Source organism: Adiantum capillus-veneris, chromosome 4, assembly GCF_014529385.1.
Source record: "Adiantum capillus-veneris isolate H3 chromosome 4, ASM1452938v2, whole genome shotgun sequence".
NCBI lineage: Eukaryota > Viridiplantae > Streptophyta > Polypodiopsida > Polypodiales > Pteridaceae > Adiantum > Adiantum capillus-veneris.
The window spans coordinates 11,753,141-11,772,719 of record NC_140934.1 but is presented as its reverse complement, the minus strand read 5'-3'; the positions used below and the strand labels follow the sequence as shown (position 1 = coordinate 11,772,719).

General features: G+C 41.9%; 2 protein-coding genes across 2 annotated transcripts; both read right to left on the bottom strand.

Annotated features, from left to right (window-relative positions):
* Positions 1 to 2,099: 2,099 nt before the first annotated feature.
* LOC147458709 (uncharacterized) lies at positions 2,100 to 2,795 on the bottom strand. Its single transcript, XM_086511499.1, has one exon. It carries the CDS (start codon positions 2,793 to 2,795, stop codon positions 2,100 to 2,102), a length of 696 nt encoding a protein of 231 aa, XP_086367625.1.
* Positions 2,796 to 6,232: 3,437 nt separating this feature from the next.
* Positions 6,233 to 8,875, bottom strand: LOC147458708 (uncharacterized). Its single transcript, XM_086509677.1, has 5 exons — positions 8,203 to 8,875; positions 7,253 to 7,289; positions 7,107 to 7,151; positions 6,668 to 6,729; positions 6,233 to 6,418 (listed from the first exon to the last, which is right to left on the bottom strand). The coding sequence occupies exons 1-5, from the start codon at positions 8,220 to 8,222 to the stop codon at positions 6,358 to 6,360; spliced, it is 225 nt and encodes a 74-aa protein (XP_086365803.1). The 5' UTR covers positions 8,223 to 8,875; the 3' UTR covers positions 6,233 to 6,357.
* Between the last annotated feature and the right edge of the window lie 10,704 nt (positions 8,876 to 19,579).

Genomic DNA, 19,579 nt, shown 5'->3' with positions numbered 1-19,579 from the left:
GCATCCTTCTCTAGAATGAAGTTAGCATACTGTATGACTCGAGGGTGCCTAGACTTGCGGGTAGAGCCACACACGCATCGGTAGTTGCTTGCATAATCAGCCAAACATATGTGTGCAAGGTTGTCTGGACGATGGGTGTACTTGGTGACAATATCGTCAAAGAAAATGTTAGAATCGTCAGGATTTAACGTATTCAATGCAGCTCTTCTTTTCAACAACAATGTGCGTTGGCTTTCGAAATCTGCATTGACGAACACAAATTGTCTACTCGCACTATGTAAAGGCAATGAAAGAGAAATGTATGTGGCTTGCTGTGATGTCATCTCTTGTGTATTGATCAAAGCACCGCCAATTTTTTTCAACCGATTGAACGTTGACATACTTGTCTTCTTGCAATCTTGCAATATATGCTTGATTGTTTTGCTTGTGGTCGAATCGTTTTTAGTCATGTATGATGTGAAATATGCAACAGCGCCATGGCCATTGAATATAAATTGAATGTCAATGTTTGCATCCCATAGACTACACAACTCTTTGTTGAAATTGTTTGTGTAAATGTCTTTTGGATGTCTTTTCAAGAGTAGTGTTGGCTCTGTGATGTTCACCGAAAGGGACTTAATATACACTTCTTCAGTCATTCCCAAAGAGGTCAACCATTCATCATATGACACTTTTGAATCATGTCCAAGAGCAAGCATATGTTCGTCAATGCATTTTTTGCAGGCTAACAATGCGTTTTTCTCCGTTTGTGCCACTGCGATTGGATGTAGAATCATAGTTTCTCGAGATGGTGGACGTGGAAAACCAAACCGGCAAAAGCTTTTACGTTTTTTGCATGTTCTGCGATGGTGGTAGGATTGCACGGTTTGAAGAGACTCTTCTAACAAATTCTTGTCGGTAGTAATATGTGTGTCGATAAAATGTATTGTTTCATTATCCGGCGCTACACCAAAGAGAGGTGCATGTTTCACCCAAAGTAATCCATGATCATGCTGACTTCCTCTATTTTGAAACTCGGTCACAAAAAAGTAATCCGTCAACTCACCAAGGATGGCATTGTTGCGTTTCAATTCCATTTTCATTGCTTGAAATATATGGACATAGTATTGTACTGTTGTTACAGGATCAAAACGTACAAGTGCACGAATGAATGAGGCTTTGGTTGGGTAATCTGTTTCTTTAATTTGAGGATTCAGTGCACACAAACATTTTTTCAAAGGGTCCCATCTTTGCTCAGCACATGAAAATGTTACAAAGAAAGTCGGCTGGCCCAATTGACGAATCATTGCAAACACGTTTCGCTTAAGCTTCACCTTGTAATCGATTGAAGTACGTAGTGACTGGAAGTCGTGGTACCCTAGCTCGGATGAAAGTAGCTGCTCTATGTTAGTGCTAGCTTGAACATCTTTTGCTTGTAATTGTTTGCCACAAAGTTTTCCCTTGCGTAAGCGCACCCATATAGATCCAAGCACTTTCACAATAATAATTTTCATTGTTTTGAAGAACAAATTTTCAATGCTGCTTGCAAATCGTCTATCCACATTTTTAAGCTCCCATTGTGCTACTTTTTGGTATTTTTTCTTCGCCAACACATGATACTTTCTTCTTTCACCAAAAAACAATGTTGGGAATGACAATTCCTCACAGGATTCATCATCGAAAATGCTCAGAGGGCTGAATCCCTCACAAGGTGCTATACTTGCAACTTGTGAATTATGGTCCACAACTTGTTGAGCGGAGTAGATACCGTGCACCAAAGTGTCTGTAGAATCATTCTCGTCTTCAAGATCTTCTTGATGTGGACTGCGACACACATCTGGATGGATTGTGAAACTAGATGACCAAGACATATCGATAGAAACACCATGCTCAATGTACAAGGAAGTGCTCAATAGGTCAACCAAAGCTTGAAGTACACAATTTGGCCACACAATTCCACTCAAGTAAGCATGATCATAATCAAGCTTACGCTTTATCTCAACTAGAATTGAAGCTTGATCACTAGAGAAGCGTGGCAGCACTCTTTGTACTCGCGACAAATCTGCCATTACATTCACAATGCTGCTGCGTAAACCAAATTGACCTTCGAAGTTGAGTTCTCAAATTTGTGCGAATGGTATGCGCAAGGATACAAGACGAGTCTCTATTGAATTCAATCTTTCTACACTAGATATTTTGACACTAAAAGTCATCTCTCTTCTCATGCAAAACAGTGGTTCCTCTTGTTTTTTCAATGTGACCTTGCACGTGTGACACACTCGAAGCACCTTATCGTCAACTACCGCAATTGATTTTATTTTTTTGAGAAACAATAACTCCACCTTTGACATGCCATGCAAACTTTGACGAAACATAAGTGAACCACATGAAGCACAATCAAAAGAAGGCGTATCCTCGATGATCTTCGCATATTGTGAAGTTCTACTAGATGAAACTGTAGAAATTCTTTGATGTTTTTGAGATGACTTGGACATGTTGTAAATTTTGGTTGTGACTTGCTTAAGCATAAAGGTGTCGGGATATAGACTCAAGAAAATGGATGCAATTTGCTGAGCAGCAACAGCATGGATGTCGACAAGTGCAGCTAGAGACAAGCTAGCCTCTTTACTCCATATACATCGTTTACGTTTAGGTCGGTCAAAACCAGCGGGAAACCATAAAAAATCACCATGCAAACTCAGCACGACCAAAGATGGCAAAGTGGATGATGATGGACAGTCATGTGCAGCAAAGGAGCGAACTTCCCGCATAACCTCACCTTGGTAAAAGTAAAGGTTACACGCAGCAGAAAACATCCTGCACATTACACTAACCAAGTGTACGCTTAACATCATTGAGGATTGGCGACTATACAAGAGAGAGATTATAAATTCTCTTTGATCAAAAGAGGACGATTGAAGACTTATGATCCAAGGCTGCACCCAAATTTTCAAAATGTTTTCATTTCTGAATGCTATTTGCTCTACAATAACATCAACTACTTTGGACTCAAGAGATTGCAACGAGAGGCTCAAGTTAAAAAGTTGAAGTAAGCTTAGCAAAACATCTTTGTTGCTCGGAAATTTACATATAAATATGGGATCAAGGTACAATCTTTTACTTTCTGCCCACAAAATGAGATCACTTGCCATTTTACAAAAAGTATAGCGCAACAAAGAGCAACACAACTAAGCACCTTTGAAAGCAATAACCTGACCCGACTTGTCAACAGTGAACCAACCGGCCTTTTTAAAGTTCAAGAGTGACGATTTTAAATCTACCAAGCTTTGCTCAAAGAGATGCAGAAATGGACGAGAGAATCCAAGTACAAAGTCGACTACAGCACCTTGTAAAATAACACCAATAGCCTCTCCATCTTGAGGATACAATTTGGCAGGTAACACAGGTTGCTTATTGATTGTATATTGTCTTCCACATGAGTAGCAAAATGGATTGCTAGCTTGGCGGCTTACATTCAAACCTTTGCACGTGCCACAAGAGAACTCCACATCCAAGCTGTTCACACTGACAATCTCCAAAGTTCCAAAAACCGACCAATTTTACATTTACCAATCAAGATTTTAGCAAATTCAAAGGCTGACCAACACTTACAACCTAAATATGCAATAAAAAATTTACCTTCTTCCCAAAGCCTAAATTCGAGACTTGTTTATGCAAGTAATTTTGGAAGACATCATCCAATGAAGGAGGCAATGGACACAAGATTGTAGCATCGACGACACTCAGAGTGTTCGATAGGTGCTTAAAGACGATGTTACGAGCAACACAAGTGTAGAATCCCTTTTCTTTAACCTTGTTGACCATAAGTTGATAGTCGAGGCGCCGTGTCGGGACAAACAAAAGCTGCCATAAAACAAGTCTCAGGAAAAAAAGAATTCGCTATAAATTTAAAATCTGGCCAACACTTACACTAGCTCGATCACTTGTTGACGGACCGTTTGCAATAGTCAATCGAAAACTAGGAGTGCCATCACTTCTAGTTGCATTCTCTATTTTGACGACAATGAACGCAACTGTTGCCACCGACTCGTTGGCATTGGAACTTTGAGTCAACAGCTCTTTGATCTTCTGTTCTGGATAAAGGTAGAGGCAACACTCAAAGGGCTCTGCCTTAACAACCAAAGTAGTTGCATCTGCATACAAAGCCCACAAACAGGTACCGTCGTCTTTTGCAACAACCCTTTTCACACATGCCCCCTCGATGTGAACATAGTCATGAACAGCAAAGGCCTCAATAAAGTCTGAGAGATATATCTCAGTCACAACAAAAGTCACAGTATGGCGAGACTCTCTGTCAAGGAGGTCTGCACGTAGGTATCTACCAAAGTTAGACTTGGGTATTTTATAAGTACCATACTTACACAACACTTTGCCTTCCAATGCAAATCTAAAATTTGCAGTTTCTGACAACTCGGAGATAGCTAAGTTTCTTAGGGCAGGGGTTATGGCTAGCTGTGAAGAGAAACATTCAACATTCAACTCATCTTTCTCTTGGCCTATATTTTTTAAGAAAGGGACGAGAATGAGGTATCTGCCAAGCACCTACTCGCCTTACCTAAAAAAAACCATTTGTGTGAGCAAAATTCTCTATCAATCAACATAAAAGACAATAAACATTACCTCTAACTGCGAGCAAAGCCTTTTTTATAGCTGAGGAAGTGGCTTTGTTCAACTTCCCTCTTGGGCTAAGTTTTTTGCTATGCGGAGAAGATTCAGAGATTTGATTGGGGTTCCGAGACAAAGGTGAAAAATGAGCAGCAGTGCTACACTTCTTACTCTCAAGAAGCTCTACTTGCAAGGAAGGTGCTTCTACAGGCTCGGGCTCAGACAATGCCTCATTAAAACTAAGATCTACAAACATATGTTCATGTCAATACTCAAGATCACATGCTCAAGTAATCACAACTCAAATAAAATCTTGATGTACTCACCATTCATGGGAGTATCCATTGTATGAAGTATATAGAGCTAGAATTGCAAGCAACGGTGAGCAAGAAGAGCTAAGGGCTCAAGAAAAGCATATGTATATTGTGCAAGGAACATTTGAATATATAAGAGCTGCATGAGTAGTAAAGGAGGAGTAGTGCATGTGTTTCTATGATGAATGCCAATGCCTCACGTTCAGCATAAAGGCCAAGACCTAGAGAGATTGCAATAAAATGATGCAATATCTTTTCATAAATGAGGAGGTATCATCTCACGTTCTCAAAGTTAGAGTGCACGTTTATTGAGATAACTTTATTACCTGACTACGTGGCAATGAAAGTAAGCTATAATTATTTTATTATTTTTAAAAGAGTATGTTGATATCTCACAATAAATCTGAATAAAAGGACATTACAGTCAACAAATATATACTAAGACGGTGTACTTTTCATGGACGACGTGTTTCGTTCAAGAAATCCAAAATTATCAAAAGTTTTAAAAAATAAATTTAGAAATATTTTTGTTAATATTAAAAGCTGTTGACTACATTAAAAGAACCTAATTCTATTAAAAACCCTAATATTTTAATAAATTTATATTTCTCAAAAATAATATAAACCTGTCTATTTTACAATATTAAATTAGGATTCGGTACAATAATATTTTCTTAGTTTTGATCAATATTTAATGTGTTATAAAACCTAAGACTATTTTGCTCAAAAATACTACACTAAGTTCGATTAAAAATTGGCAATGTATCTTCATAAGAAATTACTAACAAAATTATGTACGAAAACAAATAAATTCGGCCAATCTCATAAGCTTGACATTTGTCTTTCCCTATCCCATAAGCTCAGAATAGAATACCCAACATGAAGGATGTAAATCCATAGTTGGCTATATGATAATCATCACAGCTTATCCAATAGTACCATTCGTTTTATTGCTCAGTCTGTTTTTATTCCATCTCTACTCATGTAGAGATGAATAGCAAATGAGCAGACATCACGGAAAATCCCCGTTAACATCAAAGTAAGCCATAGAAAAAGCTATATTTCTTTGCCTAAAGAGGCATAACAAAAATACTTTACTTTACAATAGAGGAACTTGACACATTCAACATACAAAGCTAACCATAAGGACAAGACAGTAGGGAATCAAAGAAGTGATCATATAAGAAACATAACCAATTTTAAGCATCCAAGATGCTCACAGAAAACTAAAAGGAAAATTTCATTACTATTCCAACATAAACTTTGCGAAACTGAGAGATTAAAGTAAATTCTTGATTACTTAAAAAGTTCTCATCACTCAGCTTAATCCGAAAACAGTCCTGCACATTAGCAACTGCTGTATACAAGAAAAGCCTTGAGCTTCTTCAGCAGCCGCAAACCAGAATCGAACATTGTTAAAGCTGTACAATTAGCCAAGCTAATGGCTTGAGATCGACAACATGTGTGGAGGTACTCCAGAAAAGCTATCATCAGTGGATCTGCAGAGTCAAACCAGCAGTTGGTATAACAAGAATAATACAATCCGAATGTACTCAAGACTAAGAACACTAAGAAGAACAACCAAAATAAGGTACATAAATAAAGTCAGGGACATGAAACAAAGCCAAGATATCCGGCCCCAGTCCCTAACCGAAACTTTAACTTTATGTAAGCGTCAACATTATGTTAACTTTGACGTTATCTAAAGGAGAATCAGTGAACTTAACAACCCAAATAAATCTGCTCACATTGCGTCCCAGTTCTTCTCAGCAGCCGTGTCCCAGCAGCCAACTCGATAGCTATAACTGCCCTGCAGTCCGAAACGATTACAAACAAAGCATAAGCAAAGCAAAATAACATGACCCCCGCCATATCTCAGAGTGATGATGGCCATGCTCGTTCTCCAATGCAGATCTCATCAGCCTACAAGGCTTGCAGTAATCCGCCGATGACGCAACTGCATCTCCAAGAGAATCAAAATCCAAGTCTGCTAAGCTTCCAAGCAACGAATCATCCTCCAGGATCATTGAATCACAAACAAAGCATAAGCAAAGCAAAATAACATGACCCATTGAATCCAAATATAACTGCAGACAGGTCTCCAGAAATATGCGCATCAACCAAGCAAAAGAATACCATCACACTCTTGAGATGTTCTTCGCAGGCAAGCACGCATTAAACTCATACCTGTGGAAGCGGCAGGAGGCAAGTCCCAATGGCGAACAAAGAGATCTACGCACGCTGGCTGGGGTGAGGTGTCTTGGCATCAAAAGCAGCTTCTGCAGCAGATTATACCCACGCTAAAGCTGTCGAGCAAAGATAGCGGGGCTGACACCGTGCAGACCCATCGTAGTGTAGAAGCCCCGATACCTGATACCCCATACAACAACAACACATAAGCCAAAGCAAAGAGAGAGAGAGAGAGAGAGAGAGAGAGAGAGAGAGAGAGAGAGAGATGGAATCTCTGCGTGACCGAAACAGTATTGCGCAGCAAAGCAGTTCACAAGGGCGACGAGGCAAGATGACCTTACCTAGTGCAGGCTCTATGGGTCTCACTGCCTTGAAGGCACACCCAAGCAACTCTCTCGACCTCGCCATCCCTCTGCGATAGTGGCTACGCATCCAAATGATGGCCTACTTGAAAACCTAAACCGGCAATGGCTACACATCCAAATGATGGCCTACTTGAAAACCTAAACAGGGTGTTTTATCACCTCTCCAAAAATCATCACAAGCCAATAAAAATGGTACACATCACCAATTCATATCCCTACCTCTACCAACCACTTCGGATACCGATTTTATGCGCCTAGTGGCCACATTCTCTACCCCTTTAATCATGCCACAAAGAGGTGCTTGATTAAAAACCACAAAATGACCATAAAAAAAAATAAAAATATTTTAGTTAGCAAAAAGAGAAGTGATCTCTATAGCCTTTGCCCCTTGGGCAGGCCAAAAAAAAGGAGACAAAAAGATCTTCTTTTTAGGTCTGCAGGCCAGATAGATATATATATATATATTTATATATATTGTGCGCTCTGCCTATGTTGCGCACCCACACGCGTCGACACGGTGGTGTTAGTGGACCTCATGGCAAGACCAGCAGATGGACAACCTCTACCTCCTCCCTGACGGTAACCTCTTCACCTTTGCCAATGCCGATGGCATTCTCTAAGACTACATGTCCGAAAGCATCGTGAGGAGAAAGAGCTTGTGAATATCTGCCTTGAACTCATTCAAATGTTCAAATTAACAGTTGCCACCCTGTATAAGTGGACCTTACCATGCAAGGAGCTTGTGCATCAGTTTCCTGTCGTGTGTCAGCCGTCAGGATGAGCACAAATCAAGAGATATTTTTTCCCTCTGCGCGATGCAACAGGATGAGGCGGGAGAGAGAGTCTTATTTTTTTAATGTTCTGTGCATTGTGTGCGAGGGTTCTACTATTGTTCCTTGTGGTCAATGACAATGTCGCATTGCGATGGAGGTTGCATTGCAGGGCAGTGAAGGGAAGAGGGTGTGCTTGGTTCGTTGGAAATGGACGCGCACAACAAGACAAGGGAACGGGGGGTGTGTTGGGATGGAGAGGCATGGAGAGTGGTGGATGTGTGCGTAGACAAACAGAGAGGGGAGAGGCCAATGGCTGGTGCCATCATTGAGTGGAAGGCAAGTGTGAGGGGAGTGTGGGAGGAGCGCAGCCCTGCGCAGAGGAAGAGAGAGACCAATTGTGGTACCATTCTGTGTCCAATGCAAGCCTGTTCAAGGAGACCTATTCTGTGCAGGGTGTGCACTGTGTGCATCAAAGAACCTGAGATGTGTGCGTGTGTTGCAGTGCCGGGCAGGAAATGGCAGCCGGAGAGAAAAACACTGATAGTGTGTGTGAGGATAGAGAGGGGAAGGTGGAGACAGAGGGGGAGCACAATGCAGACGAAGCCATGGCGAGACGACCTGCGAAGGAGGGAGGGGGGGGGCGCATGTCACTATTGACAGGTGGTGTCCTTTTGCTTTTCAATTTGAGGATTCCCTACGAATCTCGACAAGAAATTAAATTGGTTTATGAAAGTGGAACCTATATGTATGTATGTATGTAGCTTTAAAATTAAACTCTAGCACACTAAAGACATGGGAAAGGATAGGCTCCACACGAAGCTATTGAAAGCACAAACGTTTAATGTGTTTATCAAGCTAGATAACAAGTTTCCATCAAAAGTATGTGTGCATATTTGGGGCCTTTGGGAGAGTCTTTAAACTCAATCTCAAATTCGAATGATACAATTACACTAGGGATATTCCTTCATGCCTGCGTAGATAGCTAGGATTGAGAGTGATCATCCTCTCTAAGTCCGAGGGTCTTTGAAATATTATTGAGGAAAAGAAATTAGTCACTTGTGTAAGGGCCTCCTTATAGCACTACTCTTGACCAATGCATCTAAGCCATCGATTTAAGATAAAATTGTTGTGATTCAGGTCAACTGGTCGGACATCTCACTTACTATTAATACATATACTAACTTAATCATATATACACTTATTTTTTAATACAAAATAATAAGGAGCTACAATAGGATAACGTTGTTGTGTGCTCCACTCAACTTTTGCTACAGGTACAGGTACAAATACAGGACACAGGTGCAGGTTGTTCAGAGACTATTTTGGGATTGTATATAGCCGTTTTATTTCTATTATGCGCTATTGAGACGGTGTTTATGGGCTGAGTAGGAGCACTTTTTGGCATCGACATTGTCTTGGATTTTTTCAGGCATCCATCTCCTCACAGGTTCTTGCATACATACAGAACATCCAAGTTTCTTACAGGTTGCAGTGTTTTGCATCAGCACAGATTTCAGTGGGAGTACTTGATGCGCATATACATTGAGCTCTTTTGAGAGCGGTTTACTCCTCGCAGGGATTTGTTTACTGCTTGCAATTTTTGTTCGCGCTTGTTTAAGCACACATATTGCACCTTGTAGTATTGTTAACAGTGGATGTACGTTGAGTTGCGGAAATTGCCATATGTTCTTTTTGTGGAGCCGATTTGGCTTGTTTCTGGGAGTCCCGATTATATTTGAGACTCGGTTCGGAGGCTCTTTCTGAGACTGGGCTAGTTTCTTGTCTGCATAACCTTTTGTGAGGGTCGATAGTGTGAGGTTTCCTTGAGCTGGGGGATTCTCGAACGTTGAGATCCTTTCAGTGATACAGGTTGCTAGAGTACCCTTTTTTTGTGGCCTCGCCATAGGACACGTATAGAGAGGGCTAGGTGCATTTGACGCCGTGTTGGCAGTTTTGGGTCAGCTTTTGACTTTTTATGCACAGTTAGTGGTTGATGCGCCTGTCTTATGCTCTAAAAGCATTACTTTTGATGCCTTATTGATCTCTTGTGACAGTTTTGGGTTGAGCTTCTGTCAATTTTTCTGGGGAAACTCTGTCAAATTTTTTCCAAAATTACCAATGTTTGTCGCCATATTTTCTTTAGCTTGCAGCCATGTCATCTAGCGGCGGCAAAAAGGATATTTACAATATCTGAATATTTGATGGGATGAATTTTGCTATGTGGAAAGAGCAGATTCAAGATGTTCACATACAAAAACGCCAGCTGGATCCTATCATGGAGCACCCAGAGGGCGAGTATACAGATGTTGAGTGGGAGAGACTTGATGCTAAGGCCAAATCTACCCTCCGTTTGCATTTGGCTGAATCTGTGTACTTTACTATAGCTGAAGAAAAGACTGCTAGAGATGTATGGGATAAGTTGTGTTCCAGTTATGAGAACAAAAGTGCCACTAATAAGGTTTTCTTGATGAAGAAGCTAATGATCTTTTTATGAAGGAAGAAGGCACTATTTCTACTCGCATTAATGAGTTCAATATCATTTTCACTCAGTTGACCACTCAAGGTTTGGTCTTTGATGAGGAAATCAAATGTATCTTCTTGCTATGCAGTTTACCCTCGTCTTAGGATACGTTCTGTACTGCGATTAGAAACTCAGCACCTCGTACTGGTCTTGTGTACAATGACATCCTTGGGAGTCTGTTTACCGAGTGATTTGCAAAAAATCTCTCAAGGGCAAGAAGGATGGTGATGCATATGTTGCTAGTGATAGACAGCGGGGTCGTACTCAAAGTCATGCCAAAAGCAAAGAACGTGGGGGTTCACGCAGTAGGTCTCGGGCTTCTATGCGTAATGTCGAGTGCTATCACTGCCATAAAAAAGGGCATGTGAAGAAGGATTGCAGGGAAATGGCAGCAAAGCAAGAAGGATAAACAATCCATTGACACTTCTAAGTCTGCTGATTCAAACAAGGGCAAAACAAAGCTAGAGGAGATCAATGTGCTAGAGTCTACAAATGCTCCTATTGTAGAGATTCTTCCAGAGGTTGTTATGCCACTGACCTTCGACGTATTGGTCTTCATAGCAGATCTACCTGTTGAGGCTCTTATTACAGAAGATGCACAGAATTGGATAGTAGATTCTTGTAGGAATTTGCATGTGACACCACATAGAGAGTGGTTCTCCACTTATTCTTACTCTTGTCGCAAAGTGAGACTTAGCGATGCTTATGAACTAGACATTGAGGGTGTCAAAAACATCAAATTGCATCTAAGAAATGGCACACACTTTACTTTATGTAATGTCAAAAATGTGCCCAAGTTGACTAAAAGCTTGTCTTCTGTTGGTCATCTTGATGATTTGGGCTACAACACCACATTTGGAAATGGTTCGTGGATAGTACGCAAAGGTAATCTTGTTGTACTTAGAGGTCAGAAGCATGGCACCTTGTACTCCACGCATGTGTCAGATGTTCGTCATGATTACATATCTATAGCCGAGCTATCGTCTATTGAGTTGTGGCATTGCCAGATAGGTCATATTAGCCAAAAAGGAATGAGAACTCTGACTTGTTATGGCTACTTACGTGTCTTGTCTTATGTTGAATTTCATGTTTGTGAGCACTGTATCTATGGCAAACAGACTAGGTCTGTCCACTTACCATTGGGTCAATTAAAGCGAGCTGAACCTCTAGATTTTGTACATAGTGATGTTTGTGGTCCTATGTCAACCAAATCTCTAGAGGGGGGGGGGGATGCTATTTGTGACATTCATAGATGACTCTACTCGAAAGGTGTGGGTAAATCCTTTGAAACATAAGGATCAAGTTATTCCTGTGTTCTTGAAATTTTTGACATTCGTTGAGAATCAGTCTGGCAAGAAACGCAAGACTCTTGTGGAGACTGACAATGGTGGATCTTTTTTTTAGATCTTTTTTTTAGGTCTGCAAGTCAGAGCACAGATATATATATATATGTATATATATATATATATATATATGTATATATATATATATATATATATATATATATATATATATATGTATATATATATATATATATATATATATATATATATATTTATATTGTGCGCTCTGCCTATGTTGCGCAACCACACGCTTCGACACAAGGGTGTTAGTGGACCTCATGGCAAGACCAACAGATGGACAACCTCTACCCCTTCTTGCACCTCCTCCCTGACAGTAACCTCTTCATCTTTGCCAATGCCGATGGCATTCTCTAAGACTACATGTCCGAAAGCATTGTGAGGAGAAAGAGCTTGTGAATATCTGCCCTGAACTCATTCAAGTGTTCAAATTAACAGTTGCCAGCTTGTATAAGTGGACCTTACCATGCAAGGAGCTTGCGCATGAGTTTCTTGTCGTGTGTCAACCGTCAGGATGAGCACAAATCAAGAGATATTTTTTTCCCTCTACGTGATGCAACAAGATGAGGCAGGAGAGAGAGTCTTATTTTTTTAATGTTATGTGCATTGTGTGCGAGGGTTCTACTATTGTTCCTTGTGGTCAATGACAATGTCGCATTGCGATGGAGGTTACATTGTAGGGCAATGAAGGAAAGGGGGTGTGCTTGGTTCGTTGGAAATGGACGCGGACAACAAGAGAAGGGAACAGGGTGTGTTGGGATGGAGAGGCATGGAGAATGGTGGATGTGTGCGTAGACAAATAGAGAGGGGAGAGGCCAATGGATGGTGCCATCATTCACTACAAGAGGTTGTGTGCTCTTGTGACGCTGTTAGTGACGGAAATACATTGGGTTTTTATAGCCCCCGGCGTCGCTAAAACCGTCGCTAATAGCGACGGTCATAGCGACGGTTATAGCGACGTTTACAAAGAAGTCTATAGCGACGCTCATAGCGACGCTATAGAGCCATAAATAGCGACGGTTATAGCGACGCCCGAGAGATTTTTTTTTTGGTGACAGGGCATTGAATGCCCTGCCACCCATCAACCATATTGTACTTGATTCACTTTTTAAAAAAAGTGCAAGGGTAGATAATAGACCCAAAATAGTCACCCACAAGACGCATTGTTTGCAAAATTGACAAGCGTAAAATTGACAATTGTACACATCATAGGCAAAATGAATTGATTGGCAAATGTAATAATGACAATTGTACAACATCATAGGCATAAAGAATTGATTGGCAAAATGAACTGCGGTGACAAATGTAATAATATACATGGTTCAAAAAGACGTATAAAATCTGTCTCATGATACATAAGCTATGAGAAACCCTAAACTAATGCTATCTAGCTACGGCTAAACTGACGTCGTCTAGTCAGACGTCTCATCGCGTCCAAGCGGCGTATCTGTCAGATTCTGCAAAAAAAGACAATAAGACAGCTTTCAGTAAGTATAAACATATAACGACATTTATAAAACAATACAAAAAATAGAAAAGAGTAAACCCTAATACTAACCATGCCGCCGCGAGAACTGAGAATGTCCATCAGGGCGTTTAAGCCCTTCCTGCCTGTGTACTCGCACTCGTACGGTGTGGGATCACGTCCTGTCATCGACCACTGTCAAAACATACAAAGATTTAATTATGTTAGAATTAAAAAACTCATAAACCCTAAACTATCGAACATAAAGAGCAATGCGAAAACACTTACAAAATCGGCCTCAAATGATGCCCATCCACCGCTCCCCAAGTGGTGCGAGCTCCCTGCCTCTACTCGCGCTCTGGCTGCATCCTTTTGTTGCTTCCACTTGTCAGGATTCTCGCGCGCGTCTTTCTTCGCATTCTTCCAATCTTCTTTGGCCAGCCAATCTGGCCTGTTCCACCCATGCTTGATTGCTTTTTGCACTTCGGAACGCTTGTGTGTGCAGTATTCGCGCATTCGAATCTTCATCAGGTCTTCATTGAAGCGCTGATCCCATGTTGGAACGGGAAACTCATCATGAAGTATGCTGATGACTTTGGCTTTTAAATCACTTGGTACTTCACTCCATTTGTTTAGTATGTAGTGTCTAAACAGCTGAGAGCAAAGACCACGCATGCGCGAGATCACCTTCTTGCCGTCATCATCCATGATGATGCTGCCGCTGAAGTCGATGGAGTAAGGCAAGCCCTCTGGCCGGTGACGCGTGAACCTGGGTGTCCCGGCAGGGGTCTCTAGCGGCGTGTCGATGGGGGTACGGACGTCAGGTGTCTCCACCGGCGTCTGGGCCCCGAAGCGAGGAGTGTCAAGTGGGGTGGCTCCTGGCGGAGTAGGTAGAGATGTGTAGCTGCTAGGAACAGTTAGCTGCGCGAAACCTGGCGTAGATGGCGATGCTGTGGCTAGTGTGGGGGCGGGCAAAGAAGGGGAGGGTAAAGAGCCTCGTCGAACATGAGGCGGTGTGGAGGCATCGGCGGTGGAATCCCCACAACAACCGCCACCGCCACCACTAGAGCGCCGGTGTCTAGACGAGTGTGAAGATCGTTTCGTCGACACCAAAGCTTCGGAGCGCGCTGAATGCTCCGAAAGAGAGGGAGATGCGGATGGAGTAGGAACGCGCGATGATGCGCCAGAGCGATGACGCTCCACGTACCATTGTCTCTGCTGCGGTGACAAAGAAGAAAGAAACTCCTCATCATCCATACCTGCAATAAACACACGAATATTTAAACTTAATATTGAATGAATAGAGTAGACAATGATGCAAAGACCATTAAATACAATGACGTAATGACGCATATAAATACAATGACGCAATGAATTGAGTGATAGAAGAGGCAAGTCGAAAACTCAGAATTTTCAATCAAAAGATGTGAGCGCGAGTAGAAAAGAGGGTTATACACCATGGAAGGTACTTAGAGAGCCAGAGCTTTTAGAACACGGAGCAAAATTGTTCAAATACAATATTTGTGGCTTTAAGAGATCTCTCTCTCATCCTCGCATAACTCAGCATAACTTCCTATATCTATATAGAGCTCTCCGTTTAAACACATATCCTCTGTTTCATTTTGTAGCTCCTCTGCATGCACCCCATATAGAGTAGTAGCATCTTGATGCTCGTCTGGCACCACCGCAGCGGCTTCTGATTGAGCATCTTCTCTGATCTCCTCCATTGATGCCGTTGTGATTGGCACATGGTAGCCTTCATACGTCCTTGCACTACGAGGGGCTACCTCTATGACGTACCACCAGTTTGATGTAGACTTTGTAGGATGAAATATTACCTGCCAGAGCCACATAACTTACACGAGAGCTTTCAAGCACATAACTTGTAAAAGGGGGATGTTAACTATTTACATACTTACTTGTTCACAATGCTCGGGTAGTACGAAAGTGTCTCTTAGGTCAGTCCATTTCTTAGTAGAATCCACCTCAAGAAAACCAGACTCTCCTCTACGCACAGTAGCGTTGCGACCCTCCATGATTATCTTGAACCATTGCACGTCGAACAAGTCGACAAAAAATCCTCTGTAATCGATCCTCAAAATCTCTTGTAGCGTGCCGAAGTAAGTGAGTTCCGCCACCACAGGATCTGCATCAGAGGAACGTCGTCGACTAGATTGTTCAAATTTTGCCATGATTCCACAATCTTGAGTAAAACGCTTTTTGTCGATCCGTTCCACCCTAAAATGTCGACCTTTAGACCGTGCTGCTGTGTATGACTTATACTACAACGAACAAAGATTATGAGTGGCCGTTCAAACGTTTAGAAATAAAGTCACTAGCTAGTCGTACATTGCAAACTTACCTTGGTCGTGCAACCCCGAGAGTACTCCCACTCTTCCTCAGTCACTTCGTCACCGCATTGTTGTGCGCTTTTCAATTGGTTGTGCAACCATCTTAAGCTCATGAATGTTGGTAGGCTCTCCAGACCCGTCGGATAGTGCATCGGTGGTCGTCTTCCCCGTCTCCACTCGATTCGTGCCCTTTGTCGCTCTTGCTTTGCATCCTCATATTGTGAAATCCACTTTTGCATCACTGGATTGTGAAACATGCAAAATCGGTTGATTTTAGCCTCTAGATCTTCCGTCATCTTCTTCTCAACACCGAGATTGCACATGACAATCCCAGATATGCGCTCATCATCTATGGTTCGCCATAGCGTGTCCCGGGCTTTATCAAATCCGTCTAGCCACTCTCCAATGTACACTAGGGGACTCTGATACCAACCAACCTTCTGCCATGCTACCCTCCGGACGTGCCTTTTGACGCACATATCCCTTAAGCGTTTTCATGAAACGTTCTAAGAAGAACATCCATCTGGAATGAACTGTGCCAGCTATTTCCACCTCATCAACTATGTGAACAAGAAGATGCACCTGAATGGTTAGCATGGTAGTAGGAAAATGTTTCTCAAACATGCACACAAGCTCCGCAGCATTTAGTTTGGCGGATGGTATGGAGTCTACGTTGATCTCCTTTTGTGAGATCCATTGCACCAGCTTTGCAAGTTTGTAGATTGTGTTACGGATGTCGAGAGACAAACATCCCTCAATGGCAACTGGTAAAATAAATTGTAAAGTATGTGCAGCAATGATATTAAAGTCCACATTTTATGCAATGATATTAAAGTCCACTATGAACGTACCTAACACATTTTATGCCAATCGTGTGACTTCAAACCGGTAAGCTTTCCTTCTTTAGTAAAACACGTTCGGAGCGAGTGCATTACGCCAGTGGGTGTCCACAAAGATCGAATGGTCTCTTTTACTTTGCGTTCTTGGGCTCCTGTGAAAATCCATGGTGCTTTAGGGAGTTTTATCGATCCATCAGACGCTGTTTGCGGCCAATATTTTTCCATACGATCCACATTTCTAAGGTCAACTCTGGCTCCCAAAGTATCTTTCTTGCCGGTCAGATGGTCCCATAGTAGATTACCCACATTCTTGAATATGTGCATTGGATCGAGCAAGTGATTGATCATGAGTCGGGGCCAGTATGGTAACTCGTACCATAGAGATAGTCTCTTCATCCCTGGAGGCAATCCGTCATCGCACATCTCCTTCTGCTCTAACCATGCTTGTGCAGACATCCTTGGTGGCTCTCTTCCCAAAAAGCCGTCGCGTAACACATGATTCTCTGGAAGATACGCTTGATGACCTTCGTAGATTTGCTTCTTCAGTGAGGGCGCCCTACGTGCATTCAGTCTAGGTCCACATGTGACACATGCTCTGTATCCGCTTGTTTGAAGCCCTGCATGTATACACATGATAATAGATCAACTATGGGAAAAAACAAGATTTACAGTGTCTGAGTGAGGAGTGTCAATAGATCACCTGAGCATTCTGTTAGCCCGGGATAGTCATGCATGGTCCACATTAGAATGCCTCTGATCAAAGCATTCCGTTGTCCTGTGTGTCGGCTCATATCCACCACCTCTATGCCAATCCACAATTGTTGTAGCTCTTCCAATAGTGGATGAAGATACACATCCATATTCTCCACTTTATATCGCTCTGGCACAATCAAGCTTAGCCATAGGTGCCCCTTCTTCGTAGTCAACCACGGGGGAATGTTGTAGTTGACGATGACAACGGGCCATACACTGTAAGATGTTGATCTTTGACCAAATGGATTTACGCCATCCATAGCCAGGCCTAAGCACAAATTTCGAGCTTCCCTGGCAAAATCCGACCATGTTTCATCTATATGTTTCCAGGCTACGCAGTCTGCAGGAATTCGTAGCACACCATCCGAAGATTTATTCTCCTCATGCCATGATGCTAGGGCGGCCATGGACTTACATTCGAAGAAATGCTTGATGCGAGGAAGCAGAGGAAAATGTCACAAAACCTTTTGTGGAATTTTTGTCCCGTGGAGATCTACTCGATATCTTTCGGAATCACATTTCGGACACTTCTCCATGAAAAGAATGCAGTCATTAGGACAAGCGTGGATAGAATTGTAATCCATCCCCAAGTTTCGCAAAATCTTTCTTGCTTCATCTCGGGAATCTGGCATCACATTGTCAGCTGGTAGTATGTGCTCTTTAAGCAATCTACACAACATAAAAACACGATACAGTCGTGTAAAAATCTATCAGATCATTATACATTTAGAGTTTTATTAAAGTAAACTAATTGTAATAGATCACCTGAAAAGCGCTGTGACGCTAGTGTCACTCCATCCAAACTTTGCCTGCATGTTGAGAAGAACCAGGAGTGCTTTCAATCTAGACATACGTGCTCCATTATACAATGGCGTATCGGCTTCACTTTTCATATCATCATAGATAAGCCTTTCTGAATCCATGATCGTCTCGATCATTTCATCAATCTCGGGCTCAAACATTGCCTCATTGGGAATGTGCTCTGCATGATCATCCCCCGAGCTGTCAGAGGCTACATCTTGTGGCCTCACATATGCTGCTTGACCAAAGCGCCTGTGAACACGTCTATTGGGTTGCAAGATTGCTGCTTGTTGGCCAGCGTCAGAGTCCGACGAGTTATAATTGGCAACAACTCGATCTATAATAGATGGATCGAACTCGCCAAATTCGCGAACGTGCTGCAAAGAAACACGTCTTGTCCGTCGCACAGCATGCTTGCATTGATTACAAGGACATAAGACCCTCGTTGAGAGATAGGTGTTTCGGTTGGACGGTCCCACATCCTCGTCACTACTCATAATGAGGATAAAAATCTTATAACCTGGACAACAAATTTAATATTCTATTGGCATTCTTCGTCTTATCTCTCGCTCTCTCTCTCTCTCTCTCTCTCTCTCTCTCTCTCTCTCTCTCTCTCTCTCTCTACCTCACATTCTCTAGTCATGTCCAATCCCCGCACACCTCGGTCTAGAGGTGCACGGAGATCAGAACCACCGGGTTATAATCTCGTCTTTATTGGTCAATACCTATATTTGTGGGTACAAGAAATCTACAGACCCACGTCTACATGATTCTGCATGTAGTGGACAAAACCCCTTTGCCTCTTCTCTAGCTATAGCACTTTACAGCATCTTAACATCTTTTCATAGTAGATCTTTTCACTGTTCGTCTAAATCTAAACCCTAAACCGTAAGTAATTCTTGCGTGGACTCGATCTAACGTAAATAAGCGTAAATCTAAATAAACGTAAATCTAACTAAAAATAAACCTAAATCTAATTTAACGTAAGTCTACATCTAACCTAATCTTTAACGTCTTTTGGGATAGTTTCCTACGACGTTAAAACTCTCTTCTTCTTGTGTGTGTGTGTGTGTGTGTGTGTGTGTGTGTGGGTAAACCTAAATAAACCTAAGTCTAATCTAATATAACATAAATCTAAATCTAACGTAAATTATGTTATATTAAAAACAAAGAACTAAACTAACAGGGATTATAAGAACCTTAAAACTGATTTAACACATAATTTTTCACATAACTCGGCA

Excerpts from the sequence above, each read along its gene's own strand:
- LOC147458709 (XM_086511499.1), bottom strand. The coding sequence starts at position 2,795 with ATGTTTTCTGCTGCGTGTAACCTTTACTTTTACCAAGGTGAGGTTATG.
- LOC147458708 (XM_086509677.1), bottom strand. The coding sequence starts at position 8,222 with ATGCACAAGCTCCTTGCATG. Across the intron at positions 7,290-8,202 it reads ATGCACAAGCTCCTTGCATG|GTATCGGGGCTTCTACACTA; the intron begins GTAAGGTCCACT and ends ATGGGGTATCAG. Across the intron at positions 7,152-7,252 it reads CTACGATGGGTCTGCACGGT|ATCTCTTTGTTCGCCATTGG; the intron begins GTCAGCCCCGCT and ends CAGCGTGCGTAG.